Source organism: Bacillus rossius, chromosome 12 (assembly GCF_032445375.1).
Source record: "Bacillus rossius redtenbacheri isolate Brsri chromosome 12, Brsri_v3, whole genome shotgun sequence".
In the NCBI taxonomy this organism is placed as follows: Eukaryota; Metazoa; Arthropoda; class Insecta; order Phasmatodea; family Bacillidae; genus Bacillus; species Bacillus rossius.
Window position 1 is genome coordinate 2,054,779 of NC_086339.1, and position 21,798 is coordinate 2,076,576.

Consider the following 21,798-nt stretch of genomic DNA (forward strand, 5'->3'; position numbering starts at 1 on the left):
GTGGCAGGAAACAAGTGCTGAGTCTATACTTAATTTAGGCACAATCATAACAGATTGCTTAAGAAAAATGTGACCTTCCATTCACAAGAGATTAAGTAAATTATAAAAATAAATAATAAAACTAATATGGCAGTAGCAACACAACACACAATTGAGAGTTATGAATTTATTATAATGGGTGACGACTGCAACAAAGGCCAGTTAAAAGTGGATCTACACACATGATCTGTCGTTTGAGTTAAAAGTCTTTTTAGGGCTGTAAAAGTGGTAGCAAATACCTACAGTTCATATGTAGTAGGCAACTATGAACCATGGTAGTTTATTTATAAATTAAGATTTTAAATATTATATCGAGCCTGTGTTATTTTTCGCAGTTTATTTATAAATTAAGATTTTAAATATTATATCGAGCCTGTGTTATTTTTCGCAGGTTTACTTTTAGTTGAAATGGTCATCTCCGTCTCCAAATGAAGAGACGGACCGTGCAAAAGGGACGGGATCTTGGCACAAGGAACATTCGGCTTAGGTTATGACACAGCCTAGTTATCGCCCGGGCAAGCTAGCACCAGGGCATGAAGTCTTCCTAACCTGGGTCGTCTTCCCAGAGCCGGTCTCCCCGCTGATCACAACTACTTGGTTGCTGTTGATCAGGTTGATGATCTCTTCCTTCATGGACCATATCGGCAGCTTCTGTCTGAAAGACAGCAGGTCGTCGCTGACGGATAGCGACGGCACTTGCGGAATGCCGTTGATCAGGCGGCCCAATGACTTGTTCGTGTCTTTCACTGGAACAGAAGATTGTTCACGTCGAGACTACACTCAAACACATAAAAACATGTTAAATATTGAACTAAGCTGCAATGAATGATTTAAGTCTTTCCAAAACCAAGAAACTATTGTTGAGACACACAAAGGTTCAGAGAGATAAGTGCCAAAGATGGGTCAAATCCCATTTTTTGTCAAATCCAAATTTCAAATTTGATACTTCAAAGATAAAATCTACTCAAAAATAAAATATATTTTTATTAGAAAAATTTTTGAAGAAAAAATACATCTTTAAGTTTTTAAAACAATAAAAAAGTATTCAAGACTTCAATTATTTTTTATTTGCTATAAACGTGCCATTTAGTGCTAAAGAAACAATCTCAGAGCACTGCAACTGATGGAAAAACAAAAAAAAAAAAAAAAGTTTTTATAGTTTTGTCAAGGATAAAATTTTACAGCCCTGGTGAACTACGGAGATTTAAGTGTTTGAATTTCTAAATCTTCCAAGTACTTAATATATGAGGGTGCAAGGATTTGATCTGCCCAACTAATGCATTTTACTTATTTTACACGTACAAAAAATAAACTTGCCTATATTTATTAGTGAATTATTTATACATAGTTGACAATTTATGCAGGCAACAAAAAATAGTGAGGATTAAAAGCTTTGTAGTATTATTTTCAATGAGATAACGGCTAGGCCCTAACGATGAACGTTGGATGCGAAAGAAGGAGCGACGCAAGAGAACTCACCCTCGTTGCTGAGACAGCGGTCCCTCTCGGTCAAGGGCAGGAGCTCCTGCCGCTCCTTGTTTGTCAGCGGGAACTTGGTGGTGAGCATGAAGATGTTCTGCCTCGACGAGCGCGACAGTTTGAACACAGCATCGGCCTGAACTATGCTCGAGCCTTCGCGCTTGTACACCGTCAGAAACCTGTTTGCTCCTTTCCTGTACGGAACACACAGTCACGGAGAACAATATGGAACACTGCAGCTAATAAAAGGTATTGCAATACAAAAACCAACGATTAAATTAGGTTTGCATAGATAATTTTCAAGAAAACAAAACAAATAATGGAGCACGTATTGTTAAAAAAAAAAAAACTATTGTCTGTGTACTCGGAAAGTGACTTTCCTGCAAAACTAATGATATGCCATTGATAAAAAGTGGACACACTGCATTTGTGTGTGAAGTATGCCATTAACAGTGTAGAATCCTAAATTATTTGGCTTCTCATATTTAGAGTTTTTGCACATGATTTTAATATAAACTCAAATTTTAATGTTTATAAACGGGGTTTTCTAATAAACAATTCTTTATTTAAAGGCAAATTTTTTATGTCAATCGTAGCCTGTATTGAAAGCGTGAAATCATGTGGTACCTATAAAGTTTTGGATTAAGTGTTCAAATGTAGACTTTGTCGCAACTGAGTTAGACATCCATCCTAACAGACGAGTTCAAGATACGCAACTGGGTTATGTTACGCATGTGCGGTCACAGCTTTACAGCAATAAAAAAATAATGGAAGGTCTCCAATTAATTTAGTACGACAGAACCATTTTAAGAGTATGAGCAAGAGTGGTCTCTTAAATTATTGTTTCTGCGTAGAAGTTAGAATTAAGTCAGATATATGTCAGTGTAACTAACCTCAATGACATGGTGAACTATAATAATACGTATGTGTGCAAAAATGTATTTGTATAGATAAACTCAGGATTAATTACTAGAGACCAGAAAAATTCGCAGGTTCAATGACCTCCAGGATGGACTCCAATATCCTCTACACACTCAGGCAAATGCCAACTGTTCATTGGCTGTTTGATTGTGAGTCGTCTCGACTGGGTGGCCTGTGATTCGACACTTCAATGAGTGAGGGTCTCTAATTGGCCCTCAGTCCTCCAGATTAACAGTGAACCAATGACAGAAGCAGCACTAAGGTATAATTATTTGAATTTTAGCATAACACGAAATAAACCCGCAAATTTTTCAGGTCTTTAATAATTACCAATTTTTAGTATAGCAAAGTACATTGAAGTTTTAATATTCAATAAACTTAAACAAACTCACCCTCTGCTTTTTGATTTCAAGCCGAATTCCTTTGCAAGCTCATGTACATAAGCTCGCTCATTTGCAGTGAATGAAGATGGAAATTCATATTCTAGAGGACAGAACGTGTGAAAAGACTATGACACACCTTTGCTATCACATAACTTAAAATAATACTAATGTCGAACACAACATGAAATTTAGCAAGAAAAAACATGCAAGATAAATAGTTCTACCAGAAAAGTATTTGAATTTGAAGTGGCCTTCAAGGATGTGGAGATTCTTACGCTGCAATCAGTGTGTGTGTGTGTGTGTGTGTATGTGTGTGTGTGTGTCTATATATATATATATATATATATATATATATATATATATATATATATATATATATATATATATATATAGAGAGAGAGAGAGAGAGAGAGAGAGAGAAAGAGAGAGAAAGAGAGAGAGAAAGAGAGAGAGAGAAAGAGAGAGAGAGCCATCTCTGTTCCCAATTTAAATTAAAATATAGCAGTATAGAAAACCAATTATGTGTATCGTAGAGATGCAGCAATTTATATCAGTTAAAGACTTCATTTATTTATGTACCCAACGCAATTTCAATTAGTCTCAAACTATGATGTGCCATTCATCAATAAAAGCTAATGTAACTGCATGTCACTAAAGTGTATCATGCAAAGCTCCTAATAAAAAAAAACTTAAGATGACCTTTTATTTCATATTACGGCATATACATACATGACCAATTTACCAGCTTACTAAAATGTTTAACAATGCAAACAAAAATTGCTTATTTACCTTTGTTTTCGTCAGAGTTAAGGAACTTCTTTATAACCAAGTTCACAGCAATGCGGATTTCTTCACCAATAGAATCCTCCAACTTCTTATGCTGCTGTTTTTTTCTTGACATCGTTAGGTTCTCATGTACATACAAAAATTAAAAAAAAAGACCTGTAAAAAATTTGATTATTAAGATAAACCTGAACTTACATTCAAAACAGTCGATGTTTGTATTTACAATTCAGTTTATTTAAACTGAATATTTAAGAATTTAGTTTTGAAGTATTCAAGAAGAAATAAAATAATGTCACTGTCAAAAAAAAATTGATCCAATTAGCATGATTCAATGAATTAACGAAGCCTTGTCTCATTGCCATATAAGTCATTAAAGAAAATGAAAAGTAACTTAATGAGAATAAACAAGTTTCCCACACTCTTACATTAGCTAAATTTCCTGAATCTACCCTGTTCCCCTTAACACACTCCCCACCCACCAATTACATATTTCAGCAAATATACATAATTTAAAATGAAATTTTAGGACATACGCCATTGTTGGTTACATCGTATGTCATAAGAAACCTCGATGACCGACACGAGAGATGAATTCGCAAACACAATGATGGAAAATAGGCGTGTGATATTTCAATGCAGCAACTGCGTTCATATATCTCTGTTTATCATTAGAGCCACGCAAACAGCGGGCAAAGTGATTCTATCTATTTGGGATTTCCGGAAAGGGGGGGAAGGCGATATATCTACCACCCCCCCCCCTTGATGTGCCCCTGATGGTCTGTAATGCACTGCAGAGATAAAAAAAAACTAGTGACTTTTCTGTCTTTTTATAATCATAAATCAACTCGAGATGAACGAGGAAGATGACTACTGCCAGTGTGTTTTAACTTTAGTCGAACAACATGCAGTTTTTTTTTTTTCACATTTGCTAAACAAAACAATGAAGTTAAAAATCAAGCCCTCCAGACAAATCTTCACAAGGATTCAGTGAGCCAGCTGATGTACAGTGCTTGCACTGGCGAGACACTAACAATCTTCACGTAGCCTTGTGCCATATGCCAGCATCGATGAAACCCTGCCTCAAATAGTTTCATTAAATCTACACCGTGTGTTGTTTTTCAAGTTATGAAAGACACTGAAATCAACGAAGAAACATGTGGTTTCACAGATATAATGATTTTTACCTCGCAAGTTCTCTAAACTACATAACCCTTCCCATTATCAAGTGTTTCAGAACTCATTGGGAACTGATGCCTTTTTTTTACGGGATAATGAAGCAAAATAAGTACTACCTACTCCAAAATAGTTTTCAGTATTTCTTCACAAAAAAACACTGTAACCTTAGTATTTACTGGATACACACATATTCATTTATCACAAACTAAACTAGAATTAAAATTGTTTACATATATCATGCAATTCTTTTATGATGTTTCGTAAACATCCTTCTTTCTAGTATTTACATTCTTAACGTTATTCATCCGACACCCCCATTTATCAGTGTTTTGTCTTGTGAAGATGTCTGCCGTGAAGTCATTGCTATTGTTATCTATCATTCAGAGTGTGTCCCAAAAATCATGAAATATACTGAATGCAAACTACTTCTGTGCTTATCCAGAGATCCTTTTGAATGTTTAATGTCAGTACCATTATGGCCCAGGCCAAATCTCTCCTAATTGTGCCTTATTATTAGACATCCTAGTCTTTTAGAAAACAGTCTTGGCTAGCTAAATTCCTAAGGATCTCTGGAGCTAGTTACAACAATGTCTGTTCAGATTTGATTATATGCTATTTAGTCACTGCCTCAGAATCCAGTTGGAAATTGCTGATTAAGGATCACATTGCTGCACATGTAAATTGTTCAAATTGTTCCTTTTCAATAGTTTTTTTTCTTTATTTTGGCTCGGCTGGTACTCTAGAAATTTACCTATGTTTCTCTTACCAGAATGTTTTTTTTTTTTTTAAATTTTCAAATTGGTTAACAGGTTATTGACCTCCACTAGCCTCTTCTAACTCCAAGCCTTTTTATTATATAATCCATCAAATATTCGTATGTAGATTAACACCCCCGCCTTAACCGGGACTCGAACCCAGAACCTCTTGCACCGTAAGCCAGTGTGCATCCGACTACGCTACTGAGTTCGACTGAATGAGATCCACGAAAGAAACCAAACTGTTTTGAAAGTGTACGATTCCTTGCCACAAATTGCAACCTAAATCGAAAATTGCAAGTCAAGAAAGCAATTAACTGGTCGATGAGGAAGACTATTTAACAGACTGGCTCAACGTAAAATGTATTAAATAAAATCATCACTGCTATTTAAACATAATAAAAAACAAAGAAAAATAGCATAAAGACCGGACACACTTCTACTTATAGCAAATACAAAATATTTGTTAAGTCGTACGAAATCGGAAGGCTCAATTTTTCTTTTATGGAATAATAAAATTCATAATATATTTACTTCAAGTTCGAGTGGTCACACAAACACAGCTAAAAAATCCCTTACTACCGCATTTAAACACGCCATAGAACAAACCTGATAGGGAAGATAGGCAACCAAGAAGAATGGGTTAACGGAAAAATAGTTGAGACCAAATAACGTAATACAATATTTGATGACATTTATAATTCACTGGAAGCGTTGCGTGTTACTGCAACTGAAGTAGCTGTACTTGATAGTTATTGTCAAAGTTAAAATTAAATAGGCTATGGTTTTTTCTTCAAAATAGCATATCATCGAATTAGAACAGATAAAAAATCAAATTATCAGCTCAAAAATTCACAATAAATATCAAGAAACTGTTTTCCCGTTTAAGGGTGTGTTTATGATTATTTTTAATATGACTCTATTTTCAAGTGTAACAAAGGATTAGTTTTCGAGGATGCGATGTTATCTCACGTGTTGGCAGCAGTGAGTGTGCGGTGGAACATTTTAAGTGGGAAAGTGATGACATGTTCGAATATGCCGATGTTGGCAGTTTTTGTAAACAAAACTAACCAAAACATTAGCCAGAAATTTTGTTTAAATCTTGCTCTGGCTACGGTTTGGTTTTGAGTTGCGGCAAATCAAACTATTAATTATAATATGTTGACTGATCCCTGTATGTGTAACGAGAATAATTTTAACAGCAACTTTTGCAAGTATGTAAATCGAAAGTAGTTATGTTATGTATGATCATTCTTTAATGATTTCATAGAATTTGAATTTTTTTCTAACGTCTCACATATCACATGTCAGGAATGGTTATTCTGATTTTTAATATGGTGTTAATGCACGTTTTTTCCCATTAATTACAGTATATTAAGTTAACGTAACCAGCCACTACTTGAAATATCTCAACTCCATTTGAAAGAAATCACAAATTAAAATGAATGGCATTCTAAATTAACATATTAAGTATTTTATTTTATTTTTTAGAACACATACTCTAAATAATTACTGTTTTATAAATACTTTTCGTTTAAGTTTTACTGGTATACTCGCCCATAAATTGTTTTTCGAGAATATCCAGTTTATGTAATTGACTGCATTAACTTTTTTTGTTTAAGAAAATGTTCTATGTTATTTTTCATAGTGACTCCTGAAACGTTTAAGCACCACAAAGACCAAGTTCTTCAGGGAGTCGATCTGAGCCGCAAAGGTTGTGTTGACGAGCCTATCAAACAGCTGGTGGAATTTATAAATGGCCTAGAAGACTTTGTTACTACAAGCTCGTGCTCAGGCAGAGCCATTCTCTTCTGTGAGGTACTTTTAGAGCTCAAGTTTTACTCATAGTTTATTCAGCCGGCCACACTGGTTTTGGTAATGTTCTTACAGTACAGCTTTTCCATGAAGTAATAGTACGATTCTGAAAATTACTTTTTCTGGACACCAGACGTGTTCCTATACTTAACTCTGAAAAACTGCATTTCTAAATTCCTAATGGTTTGTGAGAAATCACCATTAATAGATTATCATACAATATCTGTGCCTTGATGTAGCCGTAGCCATTTCTTCCTTTTTTGTGCGAGTATGTATGTGTATATGATTTGGAGAAACATGTTACCTACGTTAATAATACTTCAAAACAATGTGGAAGGTTGGTTGTGTCAGGATAGCTAGGTAAATCTTCAATCGGTAATAACGCTGCAATTGTGGAATAAAATCTTTTGATAACCAGAAAAAAAATTGATTCGAAAATTATAGTGAGTATCTTTGTATTAAAACAAATAGGATAGTGCAGTCATTAGTTGACAGCAGTGATTTTTTTTAAATTGTTAATATCGTTTAAAAATTCTGTTGTGTCTCTGATGACGTAGAACCTCTGATTCTTGTGCTGTGCCTATTTAACTACTATTACATTAATTAATAAATAAAATGAAATGAATACATGTTTAGTGTGATCAGAATGAAAATTAAACTTCATTAATATAAATCTAATTATTTTATGTAGGTAGGTTTGTTTTGAAACTAGCAAACAAATTGGAAACAATATTGTGAAGTGAATTAAATATCAGTTCTGCACATCACATGTGTGTATATGGGATAAAAAATTGCTTTCACGGCCTGGGTTACAAGCATTTATGTACCATGAATGGTAAACCCTCCAGGACTTTTACCACGTTGTTTGAAAGGTTCCCGTGAGAAACCTGAACTCTCTAGACTCCTCGGGGATGGCGACGGCCGTGTCTGTGCAGGGCGGGAGCAACAAGAAGGGCTGTAGGTGGCTGTACACGAGCCACGGCGCGGCGGAGGAAGGCACGCTCGTGGCGAGTGCGAACCCAGCGCACGGCAGCCTCGTGCTCAAGTACGAGCCGCTCATCCTCCACGTCCAGTGCCTCAGCGTGGAGCGCGCAAAGACGATGGCACGTGAGCAGCGACGACTCTTTTCATCTTGACGAGCCGTTTTGGAGTCGGTCCCCAACGCCGTCACCAGATGTGCAAACGAGTTCCGGATTTGTGCAGGATGTTTTGGTTGTGAATTGTTAAGAGTTGCGACAACCCGGATTACAGCCTCCCTCATGCAAATCCAGTCATTTGTTATAAAATTTTTGTCATATTTCAGGTTAGATTATCAAATGAGGTAAAAAAATTTTCCATTTAGACGTTATTGCAAACGAAATTCTCCGGGTTTACTGTTTCAATTTTTAAAATGCATGAGTTTAATTTTTTAAGTAATTTTTTTTGCTGGCTTCTTTGTGTGGGAAGGCGTGGTGACGTGATTCCCCTTTGGTTTTTGCCACGACAGAGGCTTCGTTTCGCATGCTAGGCGTGTGAGTCACTGTCACGGGAGTGTGTGCGTGAGAGAAAATTGCTGCGTCGTGGGAACAGAAGTAAGCATTTCTTGGATGTTTTTGTTGCCATGCGCCGTGATTGGCTGAGAATTACGTCAGCGAGCCCAGGACACTGCCCGCACAAAAGGAAGGCTGTAAATTCAGTCATTGTCCAAGCACCGGACCGGACTGTCATTCGGCCAAGCAGGCCGTGGTCGAGCGATGGCTCCGGGTTTTATCATTTTTTTTAATGTACTTATAATTAATATTTATTCTGTTTGTACGGAATATAGTGTGATTTTTACGTGAATTAAAAAAAAAAAACAGGTAATACATTGAAAATTGTGTGTAAATTTTTTTGTGACCTGCTACTAACCTGTATGTACCAATCATCACCTAATTTTGAGCTAGCCGGAGGTGGTGAGTGGTGACAGAGTAATAAAATATTTTTAACAGGAAAATTAGTTTATAGGGCAACATCTCAAATTGGAAAAAAATATTGCATATCTTATTGAGAAAATGGCGGTTGGAAACATTTGACCATATTGGACAGGAAATCGTAACATGCAGGTTCATCTCAAACGTTTATTGTAATTACTTTACTTTCCCATTATAACTACCAAACTGCCTGACGGCAACTTTGAAAACGGATAGCTGTTGCAGGGTGCTTTATCATGTCAGGTTTACTACCTACACAAAGTGCTCGGACTCACAGCAGGACCAAAAACATTATGCGATGTTTATGCGAGAATTTAGTTTTCCAAATTTTGACGCCCTAAAATAACGGTGCGACGATTATGCGATAAAACACGGTAGACGTTTTCTGTTTTGTTTTATAGTCTGCTCTGATGTGGTTCAGTAAAGGTTTTCTGTTGTGTGTATAGTCTGCTCTGATGTGGTTCAATAAAGGTTTTTCAGTTGTGTGTATAGTCTGCTCTGATGTGGTTCAGTAAAGGTTTTTCTGTTGTGTGTATAGTCTGCTCTGATGTGGTTCAATAAAGGTTTTCTGTTGTGTGTATAATCTGCTCTGATGTGGTTCAATAAAGGTTTTTCTGTTGTGCGTATAGTTTTCTCTGATGTGGTTCAGTAAAGGTTTTTCTGTTGTGTGTATAGTCTGCTCTGATGTGGTTCAGTAAAGGTTTTTCTGTTGTGCGTATAGTTTTCTCTGATGTGGTTCAGTAAAGGTTTTTCTGTTGTGTGTATAGTCTGCTCTGATGTGGTTCAGTAAAGGTTTTCTGTTGTGCGTATAGTCTGCTCTGATGTGGTGACGAAGCTGTGTCTGGCCTTGCAGCACACGTGCGCCTTGGACTCGGGCTTCAGGAACTCTGGCATAACCATCGGCAAGAACGGGAAGGTGACGCTGGCCGTCCGCAGCTGCATCGGGCTGGAGGCTCCTCTGTCGGAAGACGGGCAGCTCATGGTGACCGAGGAGGTATTTGTTAACCAAGTACATGCTAGCTTTAAAATCAATTTGCAGTGTTTAAAAATAGAGTAGTTCTACCATTAAAAATTTCTTGTATTTTTTTCTTTTATTGCTGTAATTATTTTTATTCAGGTTGCTGTAGTGATGTACAGTATAGTCCTGCTAATTCTGACCCCACTCATCCGGTTAACCCAGATGGGAATCAAGCACACAAGACATTTTTTTATTTATATTTTGCATCTCGTCGACGAGACCATTAGAGACATTATGCTATGCAAATGAGCAAAATTGGGGGAGATTTTTTTGTAATAATTTACTTAATCATCATAAAATATTTTCCAGAAATTTTGTATGTGGTGCACCTACAATTATTTTTAGGATTTTTAATGTGCCCCAACTTTCAAAAAGTTGAGGACCACTTGCCGTAAAGTGGTTTTGGATCACATTGGAAAACCAAAATGAAGATGGATGGATCAGAATTGGAACCTAAGTACTCCAGAATTCTTTGCATCACCTTACTTGTTAAGCATACAGGAGATCGAATATATCCAAAGTATGCTAATGTTGCCATGAATAGTTGTTTTACCTTGTACCTAAAGACTACATTAATGTGCTAGTAATTTTACATCTGTAATTTTGTTTCAGTACCTGAAGTTTTTAACAAGAAAAGTGAACGAGAAAGTGAAAGAAAACACAATTCGTTCAGAGCGATTTTTTCATAACCTGAAGAGGGTTTTTAATGGTACAGTGTGTGATATTTTAACTTAATTGCAAACATTCAAGTTAATGTGTGCATATTCTATTAATAATTATTAAATTAAAGCAAATAAGTCACAGCTTGTGTACAGAAAAACCCTCTTATTTACACTTTTCAGGGGGAAAGAAGGAAAAGTTTAAACTCGGAGAAAACTCAGAGTAATATATGTGTTAGTTTTAAAGTTTTATCTCAATCATATGTTACCTCATTTCCTGTATACATTTCTTCTATACAAATACATTACATTAAATTTTTTTTTTGTATTGTAGCCTGATAATATACCATATGCCGTGACCTAAATATATCACATAAGAAAACAACAAAAGGCTTCTATTTCTTATTGAAAAAATAAATTAGTACAATAAAATTAGGTGTTAAACATATTGTAATTTTGTGTTCAATCTCACTTTTAGTTGAGACAATATTACTAGTAAATATATATTACGGAACAAAAATATATTTTGTATCAACTTAAAATGAACTGATAACAAAAACTGAGACGGAACTAATGTAACCATTGCTGTTGTAGTACCCACTTACCATGAAATATTGTGTAACCCGCCTTCCGTCCAACATGGAAGGGGGGTTGCGTCCCTGACACACTCTGGGTAAATACTATTAAATACTATAAAAAAATTTAAGAGCTCAAAAAAATCAATCCCTATTTACCCAAGGTGTCGAGCCAAAAATGGAAACAAATTATAGGCTAGTCTTTGGCTAATAGTACTAAAAATGCAGAGTACACACATGCAGAGTTTTACTGAATTATACTTCATCACGATACTTCAGATGGTAATAATGACAGTTACTGGATTTTAGTATGAGCTTAACCATAAATTACAAAGATAATAAAATTTATACCCTTTTAAACGCCCGTATAAGCAACCAGACTGACTAAATATACATATATGTATAAAGTTTGTGTGTCCTACTGGGGCCGGATTTAATCGTCGCCACATGCAAATACAAGATTTCTAGCCTTCCTGGTATACGACGTGACGAACAGCTGTGTCCCTGACCTTCACCAAAATAACACTGTCCAGTCAAAAGCGCCGTGTGCCGCCACAGTAAAAGCAGGGGGCCGAGACAAAAATATTCAGTTCCGTTAACAAACTTATTTCGAAAGAGAGAAAGTTCAAATTTTAAAGATTCTTGACGTAGATTAACTTTGTACGAAATTGCAGGACAGCTTAACTTTGCTCAACGCAATTGTAAAGAGAATAGACACAGTTATGTTTTGCATACAAAAAGAGTATCTTCTAACTAACAAACACACGTGCTTCATAGATGGAAGTTCGTTCAAACGTTTTGCACCAAATTTTTACTTATCATGAAAATTAGTTTTGTACCAAATCCCAAAAATACTACGTGTCGCCTCTTTACCTTATCGAAGTATTCTCTTGCGAGGCACTTCCTTTTGTACCAGCTCAAAGTACGGCCCCGTCCATGCCAATCCAGGCATGGCCTGCCCGACACTGTGTCGAAGCAGTATACACCTCTGCCCGCGGCGACTCGCAGTCCATCACCCCCACACCCGCACTACGGCGCTGGTGACATCAGACGATACCGCGCCCAGTAACCGGCCATAGAACCAATATTGATATACAGTATTAAAGAAATTGAATGAAACCAAACAAATGAATACTAAATAAAAGAACTACTCACTAAAATTAAATAATTAAAAATACTGCGACTGACTTTTAAAGATTGAAACAGTAATTTAAAATAGAAATAATTCAGAAAAATCAGAATAGCCAAAATAAAAAATATAAATGTGGCCTGGTGGACACAATTGTAAGCTTTCAAATATAGTTTACTGGACACGAGACAAGAGTGCGCGCACTGCTATTAAATATTGATATTTGAGAACCGGCAAACACTCTGTACAGGTGCCGGTTCAACCAAACATTATGCCAACAACCAGCACTGGCTCCCAACTACATTTTCATCGTGCTACACAGCTTCAACAGAACAGTTGACTGAAAATGTGTCGGAAAGAGACTTTACACAATGTATTTGTGTTAATTTAAAGAGTCAGTGGTAATTTCCTAACAAGGGTTCAGGCAACTTCTTACATGGGAAATAGTATTTTGCGAGAAAATCTGAAACAATTTTTATGTAAACAAAAACCAGTTTTTACATTGTATTTCAAACATGAATTGTGGGAAGAAAGTGATGATTTCCACAATGTAATGTGAAAGTATTACAATATATTTAATGAAACCTAAAAAAAAATGTTAATTGCGGGTGAACTGCAATACTGAAAATGCAATTACAGGTTCCACTGAATAACAATATTTGGCTTCAAACTAATGTTTTCTGAAACCTACATAGATTAAAAGGCAATGATACCTAGTTAAAAATCACTAAATGCAAAACTTTTGGCTAAAATATGAATGTTTTAACATTTTGAAAACTAATTTACTATTTAACAAATGTCTGTGTGTTCTCCTTGCGTGACAGAAGCGTGGCAGAACCTGCATTGAGTATCTGCTGTACAATGTCGGGGGCCTGCACAATCTGGTATCAATTAGTGTTCATAAATATGTAATGAATACAAATAAAATATTGTTTAAACACTTGTCTGTCGGTTTGAAAAAGTGTGCATTTTGTATATTGTGATTTAATAACTTGCATATGTTATGTGCACCAAAATAAAATTGATAAGACATGATTTACAGAGTAAATACAAACACAACTGACATTACATTGAATAACTAGACAAACAGGTATGAAGATGCATATATGTAATGCTAACATACTCCAGTCAGTAATACCGTAAAACCTCTGTATAACAAACTTGAAGGGACTGATAATATGTGTGTTTGTTATAGTGAGGTTTCTTTATAATGAGATGAATTTAAAACCAATGAACAAATGATTTGTGATACAAAGGTTTTTTTCTGTAGCCATCATTATTTCGAAAAACACAGAAGTAATAGAAGGTACTCAGTATATAGATACAGTATACACAAAGTACTTACCTACTTTTTAATACATGCTACAGAGTCCTCAAGCAGAGCAAATACATAAAGATTAAGCAAACCAATCCGATTTGATTACAGTACATAAGTATATTGTATATTATTATTGACAGTGTTGAATTTGGAATGCCAAATCTTTTAGCTATTTCTGCTTTTTTACCTCCCTGATCTACTGCGTTTAGAATTTCCAGTTTCGTTGTAAGAGAAATTGCTTTCCGTTTTTTTTATCCATTTTACGAACACTAACAATAAATTTCTGAAAGTTAGTCTCATTTATTACAGCACAAGATTTGTCCAACCATAACCTATTTACAAGCGAACAAATATAACCCAGAAAAACTGAACCTCCAAACAAGATACATAACTGGTTAAATAATTTATTTCCCCCTACAACATGGAACAAAAACAACTTTCTAAACCTACAGATTTTAATTAAGAAACACTTCCACAGAATCTGTATCGGTTATCGGCATTCATTACAACACGAATAAACGATCACACATTTTCACAGAACAATGATGTAAATTGTTCATGTGATGAAATTTTCTAATTTTCTAGGCAGTTTCGGAAGATTGATTAATCAAAGTACGATAGCTTATATTGGTAGTCAAAGTGCGTTTCAGTACGTCCGTAACTCTTACTTCTATGGCCAATCAGTTGTAAGATGGCGGCAGTATTGTTTACTTGCCGAAGCATAATTTATTTACGAAGCAAACTTGAAAATTTATGACAATCCTACAGAAACATTTTGAAGATTTTTCTGTTTTACCTTCGCTGTAGCGGGTGTTTTTGGCGTTGCATCCAAAAAATGCTTCGTTATTTAGAGGTATAAATACATAGGATTACATAGCGATTTGGCAGGACTTATCAGTTGCTTCGTTATACCGAGGATTTCGTTGTGCGAGGTTTTACTGTACTATTTCCTTCTATAATATAAGAATACAATTAGTCCTGGAATCCACGATACGCTCGGACCCATCTCGACATCCCGCGCGCATCACTTCTTGTAGAATACAAGTAATGCGAACAGCATCAGCGCGACGGACACCGGTATCACGAGTATGAGCATCTTCGTCAAGACGACGTGCGTCCCGCCCTTCACGCTTCGTATGACCTCGTTGTTCCTGGCGAATACGGTCTTGCTCTCCTCCAAGAGCATCTGCCGGGCGGCCTCGTCCAGGTCTCCCGCGAGGGCGTTCATCGCGGCCTTCATCTCGCACTTGAGCCGGGGGATGGGCGCGTCCCCGAAGCTGGTGACGGCGTCCCCGCCCTCCCGCGCCGCGCCGGCGAACGGCAGCCTCGCCAGCAGCCGCCGCTTGTGTCCCAGGACCTGCCCGCCGGACAGCAGCCCCATGTACAGGTGGTAGACGTAGGCCGACAGCATCACGGGGTCGGCGGACTCCACCTTCCTCAGGTGAAGCAGGTACGCCGCCACGGCGTCGCCCACCACATAGCTGCTCTTCCAGTCGCTGCCCAGGTAGAAGCTCAGGTCCTTCTCAAACGCCTCGGTGCGCCTCAGCGCTTCCAAGTCCAGCCGGGCCAGAGGGCTGTTCCTGTGCCTGTCCAGTGCCTGCTCCAGATATCTGAAAATCTCGTAGAAGATTAGCAGCCCCTCCGTCCAGACATCATCGTCGGACAGGGCTGGAAAAAAAAAAAAATAAAAAAAAAGGCTAAAATATATTACATTAAACTTATAACTTGTCATGGATGTGAGTGGGAAAATTTAATGGAAAAATATAACCACATATCTTTCCTGAATTTATTTTTTAAGATGGATTGATATATGTTATACATAAATATTTATTTTCTGCATACTGTTTAAACAATTTTTTTCCCCTTTGTTGCATGGGTCCTACCCAATTCTCAAATGTTGAGTGAGCCATTATATTGCAAAGAAAGACAAAAAATTTTTTTAATTGAGTTCTTTTTGTTCAAAAAAAAAATGATAAAAAAAATTTTAAGTGTTTCTGTGAAGATTTAATATGTTTATTTCAGAAAACTAACATCTCAGATACAATGGCTTGAAATAAGCTCTTAATATATACTCCTTTTATATATATATATATATATATATTATTTATTTATTTATTTATTTATTTTCATATCCTTTGACCCCATTTCTGGGGTATGATACATGTCAAGTACATATAGGAAAAAAAAAAAAAATATATATACATATAAAGTTTCACAAAAAAAAAAAAAAATATATATACAATTTCACAAAAAACAAAAGCACAAAATATATAATTTCACAAAAAACAAAAACATACAATTTCACATAAAAAAAATATAATAATAATATACAATTACATTTTACTTATTAGTTAACATACATTACAAGTGGGATTGAATTTACCCTATAAAATCTTTGCTATTATTTTTTATTTTTATATAGTCTTCTACATCTTTGAAAGAATAAAAAAACTGCTTTTCAGCTATTTTTTTTAACTCTATTGCAAACAATTTTTTATTATTAATATTTTTAACATGCCGAGGTAGACTATTATATAAGCAGATTCCCACATAATTACAGTTTTTGGCATATTGGCTGGTGGAGTGAGATGGTATTCTGAGGTTGAGTGTAGTTCTTGTTTGATACGGGTGTATGTCACTATTTGTTTTGTGTAGATGTATGTTATCTTTCATTAAAATCATTATCTGGATAAAATATTGACAGTAAAAAGGTATAATTTTGAGATCTTGAAATAGGTGTCTACAGGATGATGATGGTTTCGAAAAGGAAATTAGTCAAATTGCTTTTTTCTGAAGCTTAAATATTCTGTTTCCTTCTGCTGTGTGTCCCCAAAGTTCCATGCCGTAACTCATAATGGAATGAAAATTTGCAAAATATGCAGATCTTACATAGTCTTTAGACAATAACATTCGAATCACCCTAAGACCATAACAAGCACGGGTTAGTCTTTTAACAGTGTTGTGTATATGCGAGTGCCAGTTTAGGTGGGTGTCTATTTCAAAACCTAAAAATTTTGTTGAATTTTTTTCCTCTATTAGTTGACCGTTATAAGTGTAAGAAGTGTGTGTGGGATTGAACACTGTGTTTCTCTTGAAGTGTAGGAAGTTTGTTTTATTCAGATTTAGTTTTAGTCTGTTTTCTTTAAACCAAGATTCCATGTTATCTAGAGTGTTTACGGCTAACGCATTTAATTCGGTGTTATTCGGGGCTGTTATAACAATATTTGTATCATCAGCAAAGAGTATCATCTTTCCATTTATTTTTTGAGAAGGAAGGTCATTTATGTACAGAAGAAAGAGTAGCGGCCCAAGTATACTTCCTTGTGGAACTCCAGTTTTAATTGTATCCCAATATGATGTTACTTCCATAGTATCTTCTTTTAGGTAAACCCTTTGCTTTCGATTTTTTAAGTATGATGAGAGTAGTTTAATGGCAATACCTCTTATACCATAATTTTCCATTTTTCTTATTAAATTTCCATGATGTACAGAATCAAATGCTTTTGATAAATCACAAAAAATGCCAAATACTTCACTACCTTTATCCAGATACTCTAGGATGTGTTTAAGAAGGTGGTAAGTCGCTGTAGTAGTAGATTTATTTTTTTGGAATCCAAATTGTTCTTCACATAATAAATTATGTTTGTTTAAAAACTGTATAATTCTATTTGAAATAATTTTTTCTATTATTTTTGAAAATGAGGGTAATATGCTTATTGGCCTATAATTTTCTATTTTTGTTTTGTCACCTTTTTTATGTAGGGGGATTACTTTAGTTGTTTTCATGTTGTCTGGAAATATTCCAGATGCTATTACTGTATTTATTAAGTAAAGAAAATGTTGTGCTATAGGGTCAAAACATTTTTTCATTATAAAACTTGATATACCATATATGTCCTGTGTATGCTTGTTTTTTATGCTCTTGAGTACTTTTATGAGTTCCATTTTTGTAACCGGTGCTAAAAATAGTGAACTGGAGGTATGAGGAAGTTCGCACGTTTGCAAAGTAGAAGTTTTATTTAGCTTTGTATCTAATGGTGTCTCATTATTACAGATGTTTATGAAGTAATTATTTATGAAATTCGCAGCTTGGTAGTCATGTACATTTTTTCCTTCTATGTTTAAAGATATTTTGTCTGTTCGTTGTTTTATTATTTTCCCATTTGCATTTCCGATAATTTTCCACATTGTTTTACATTTATTGTTACTAGTTTCTATTTTATGATTGTTGTAGTTTTGTTTGGCACATTTCAATACTTTTTTGTATATAATTTTGTAATTTTTATAAAAAATTTCAAAATCTTTAGTAGTGTTCCCTTTTTTATAAATTCGGTGTAGTTCTTTAATTTTTGCACAAGATATTTTAATACCTTTAGTTATCCAATTTTTATCTTTTTTTAAATTATACGGGTTTTTTTTAGTGTTTTATGGTTCAAAGGGAAAGCTGCTTCAAAGTTTCTACAATAGATGTTTAAGAAAGAATTAAATATTTTATTTGTGTCATTTGTGAGATATATATCTTCCCAATTTTCCTTCAATAAGAGACTGTTCATTTGAGAAATATTTTCATCACTAAAGAGTCTATAGCTAATGTTTGTTTTACGAATTTCCATTTTAAAATGTAATGTGATAGTTTGTGCCATATGGTCAGACAATCCTAGATTTATATTTTTGGCATCATACATCTCTAGATTTGTCAGCATGTAGTCAATTTGTGATACAGTATTTTCTGTTATTCTAGTTGGGCCATTTATACAATTTTGTATATTAAATGTTTCCATCATATCAATGAACTCATGTTTAATTTTAGAGTTAGTTAAATAGTCAACATTTAAGTCCCCACACAGCAAAACTTTGTCATTAGAGGTTTTAAGTGTCAATGTCAAAATTAGTTCGAGCTGCTGTAAGAAGAGTTTTATTTGACCATTTGGTGGCCTATATATTGATACAATTGTAATATGGTATAAATTTGTATTTATTTTTACTGCACTGCATTCAATTTCATTTTCAACACTTAAATTCTTTATGTTTGTGCACTCCTGAAAGTTACTGCTTTTTGAACTATCAACTAGAATACAACTTCCTCCATAGCCATTTTTTCTACAAAAAATTGAGACTGTTTGGTAGCCATCTATAATATTTAATGACTGCTCTTGATCATTTAACCAATGTTCTGTAAGGCAAATTACACTGTAGTGATTTAAGTCAGTATGTAGAACAGTTTCCAAGTCCAATGTTTTATTTCTTACTGACTGGATGTTTACGTGTAATATATTATACAAATTACTGTTTGAGGTAAGTTTTGAATTTTTTGAGTTATTTTCTACTGGGGACTCTGCTCTAAGGCACTGTTTTGTTTGACACACACCATTTGGTTTCAAATTACATCTGGGGTCACTTATGTTTTGTTCTAACTCAAGGTGTTTACTTTTTATACATTGGATATAATTAGGAACAATATTTAATTGACTCAATCTACTACTGATGTTATATTTCAACATGTTTAATGGTTCACAGCTTACGTAGTCTTTTGAACTTAAGTTAGGTTGCACAGCTGGCTGACTTTTTTTAATCTGGGTTTCAAACCAACATTTTTGAGAAGAAACTGAAATAGAACTTGAAAATATATATATATATATATACACACACACACATACATATATATATAAAATAAAAAAATGACTATGTTAAAACTAGGATATCTACACATTAAAGTTATGCATTTTTTTCTTTGCTAAATGAGTGGCGATTTATTTAATTGTTTTAATGTATTCAGGTATTTACAAGTGTACTATAAGTGAGGCCCTTGAGACAGGCCAGCAAACCTGATTTTTACCAAAATAAACTTGTATTTTGTGTGAAATGTGCCTCTTTTAGGAGCTTTACAAGAGCTATTTTATAAAGCAAAATTTTGTAGATTGACGAAAGTATTTTGATTAAAGCTAGGTAGGATGGCATATTTAGAAATTAGTGTTGTATCCAACAAATTCAACATTTGCAATCATAAAAGGCCAAGTTATTAGTTTGGCCCACTAGGTGGTTAGTTCATTGGGTTAAAATAAGTAGCGAAATCAGGTGCAGTTTTTCCTTGATAATAATAAATTATATGAGCCCTTTAAAAAAATCACTAGATAAAGATATTTTATATCATTATTTTACCTCTCTAAACATTAGGTTGTAAATATCACCCTACCTCCACATATGAATTTATAACAGTGACCAATAATTGATTATTAATCTGAACTTACAATCATCTTGTTAGGAGACACTCACAAAGAGTTGTCAGTGGGAAAATTTTCTGGAAAAATTTAACCACTGGAAAAATTTAACCACGTACTGTAATCCCCTTTTCCATTGCCATCATATATTCAAATAATTGAAGATAGTTTTATATATGTTATACAATCGTTTATTTTCGGCAGATTGGTAGCACTGTTTAAACCACAATTTTTTTGTTCCTATCAGTTGGTAGAGTACAGCATGGGTCCTACCCAACTCTCGAATGTTTGGTGAGCCATTAGGTGGTCAAGAAAGACAAAGATATGTTTTTATTTATTTTTGTGTATAAAAAGAAAAATTGTAAATTAATTTGTGTGTTTCTGTACAAGTGAAACTTGTTGGAAAATATTTACGGTTCTCCAGAAAATTTTTCGGTAAATTACCGGAAAAATTTCCCAAAAATACATTTCTGGAAGACCAACATCTCTACTTTCAGAATCACTTTTTTTTTTTTTAAAACAGGATTTTACATTGCACGTTACTGCACTGAGAGTTGTCCTGGGACCTCCAAGGTACAGTGGGCTTTGAACCAACCCTGTGCTCATAAAGTTGAGCATCGAATGAATGATCCTGATGCTGCAGTTGGGCACAAGCCCAGCCGCAAGCAGTTCTCCCTACTTTTCTCTATCTATCCTCCTGAAGTGCATAATCATTTCCAAAACTCTCTTATCATCCAAGCTATTCCATCCCCGATAGCCTCATAACCAGAGAGTTCTTCCCCCTCTCTGTTCTCTTTCTTTCTCCAAGCACCTTTCCAGAGTTATTCCTCCTGCTTCTAGTTTTCCCATATTTGGTTCTTCATCTTTTCCCACACGCCCCTCCCACTCAACATTTAGTACATCTTCACCCACCTCTCTTTCCACTTTCAATCTTTTAAACCTACCCCATGCCATTTCTAACATCTCTGGCGAGATTATTACTCTCTACCCCTAAAAATATTTTGCATTCTTCTTCACTTGCCCTTCACCCACCTAGCTGCTTTCCTCTGAACCCCTCCAGTTCTCTGAAGCACCGCCGTGTGTGAATGTAAGCCTTCTCCTTCAGCAAGCTGCTTCCTCCCTTAAGTATACTTCCCTGCATACCTAAAGTCTGCCTGTAGAAGATGCATTAGCGGTTATATCAGAACCCTTCTCAGGCTCATTATGAGGAAGTCATTTGAAATAAATATTTAGACCTTTGCTAAATCTACGTTTTGCAATTGAAACTTATTTTTAGGTTATAGTTCTTTACAACTTCATAATAGTAATTAACTTACCGAAGGCCAATTTAGCATTGACTAAAGAATCGCTGATACTGTGTATTTCTCTAGTCGCTTTGCGCATTTTCGTTGTAAAGCTTTCTTCTGTCATTCTTGATATAATTTTTTTTAAACTTTGTGTCGAAAATTCAAAATAACATCAAAGATACGCATTTCAGCATTGCCAACCTTTTGCTCCAAATTATCGAATATCGAGTTCCTAAAAATTGAAGGATTCAACATTATGACCAACATTGTGACTGTTTAGTTTTCTATAAAT

At 35.1% G+C, this 21,798-nt stretch overlaps 3 protein-coding genes across 6 annotated transcripts in view; 1 reads left to right on the top strand and 2 right to left on the bottom strand.

Annotated features, from left to right (window-relative positions):
• Positions 1–6,143, bottom strand: part of LOC134537341 (3'-5' RNA helicase YTHDC2-like) — a 51,001-nt gene extending 44,858 nt beyond the window's left edge. Inside the window, exons 1-5 of one of the 2 annotated variants that reach the window (XM_063377677.1) lie at positions 6,074–6,143; positions 3,612–3,764; positions 2,832–2,922; positions 1,519–1,712; positions 589–785 (exon numbers count right to left, since the gene is read on the bottom strand). In XM_063377677.1, the coding sequence (XP_063233747.1) occupies positions 589–785; positions 1,519–1,712; positions 2,832–2,922; positions 3,612–3,723 (594 nt within the window). In that variant the 5' untranslated portion in view covers positions 3,724–3,764; positions 6,074–6,143. The remainder of the gene's footprint in view (positions 1–588; positions 786–1,518; positions 1,713–2,831; positions 2,923–3,611; positions 3,765–6,073) is intronic. The other variant, XM_063377678.1, reaches the window with a different exon arrangement.
• A 399-nt stretch (positions 6,144–6,542) lies between these two features.
• Positions 6,543–11,370, top strand: LOC134537343 (tRNA wybutosine-synthesizing protein 3 homolog). 2 transcript variants are annotated; one of them, XM_063377683.1, is made up of 5 exons: positions 6,543–6,753; positions 7,188–7,357; positions 8,290–8,461; positions 10,157–10,297; positions 10,934–11,370. In XM_063377683.1, coding segments are annotated over exons 1-5 (561 nt in total). In that variant the 5' UTR covers positions 6,543–6,752; the 3' UTR covers positions 11,011–11,370. The 2 variants fall into 2 exon arrangements, with proteins under 2 accessions (XP_063233753.1, XP_063233751.1); XM_063377681.1 differs by having other exon boundaries at positions 6,562–6,753; positions 8,290–8,457.
• Positions 11,371–14,392: 3,022 nt separating this feature from the next.
• LOC134537342 (heme oxygenase 1) lies at positions 14,393–21,708 on the bottom strand. 2 transcript variants are annotated; one of them, XM_063377679.1, is made up of 3 exons: positions 21,537–21,626; positions 21,253–21,374; positions 14,393–15,670 (listed from the first exon to the last, which is right to left on the bottom strand). In XM_063377679.1, the coding sequence occupies exons 2-3, from the start codon at positions 21,359–21,361 to the stop codon at positions 15,027–15,029; spliced, it is 753 nt and encodes a 250-aa protein (XP_063233749.1). In that variant the 5' UTR covers positions 21,362–21,374; positions 21,537–21,626; the 3' UTR covers positions 14,393–15,026. The 2 variants fall into 2 exon arrangements, with proteins under 2 accessions (XP_063233749.1, XP_063233750.1); XM_063377680.1 differs by lacking the exon at positions 21,253–21,374 and having other exon boundaries at positions 21,537–21,708.
• Positions 21,709–21,798: the final 90 nt, after the last annotated feature.

Coding starts and splice junctions, on each gene's coding strand:
- LOC134537342 (XM_063377679.1), bottom strand. CDS start 21,361: ATGCAGGGAAGTATACTTAAGGGAGGAAGCAGCTTGCTGAAGGAGAAG. Junction 15,671..21,252: donor GTTCAGAGGAAAGCAGCTAG/GTGGGTGAAGGG, acceptor TTTTTTTTCCAG/CCCTGTCCGACGATGATGTC.
- LOC134537343 (XM_063377681.1), top strand. Junction 8,458..10,156: donor TGGAGCGCGCAAAGACGATG/GCACGTGAGCAG, acceptor CTGGCCTTGCAG/CACACGTGCGCCTTGGACTC. Junction 10,298..10,933: donor AGCTCATGGTGACCGAGGAG/GTATTTGTTAAC, acceptor ATTTTGTTTCAG/TACCTGAAGTTTTTAACAAG.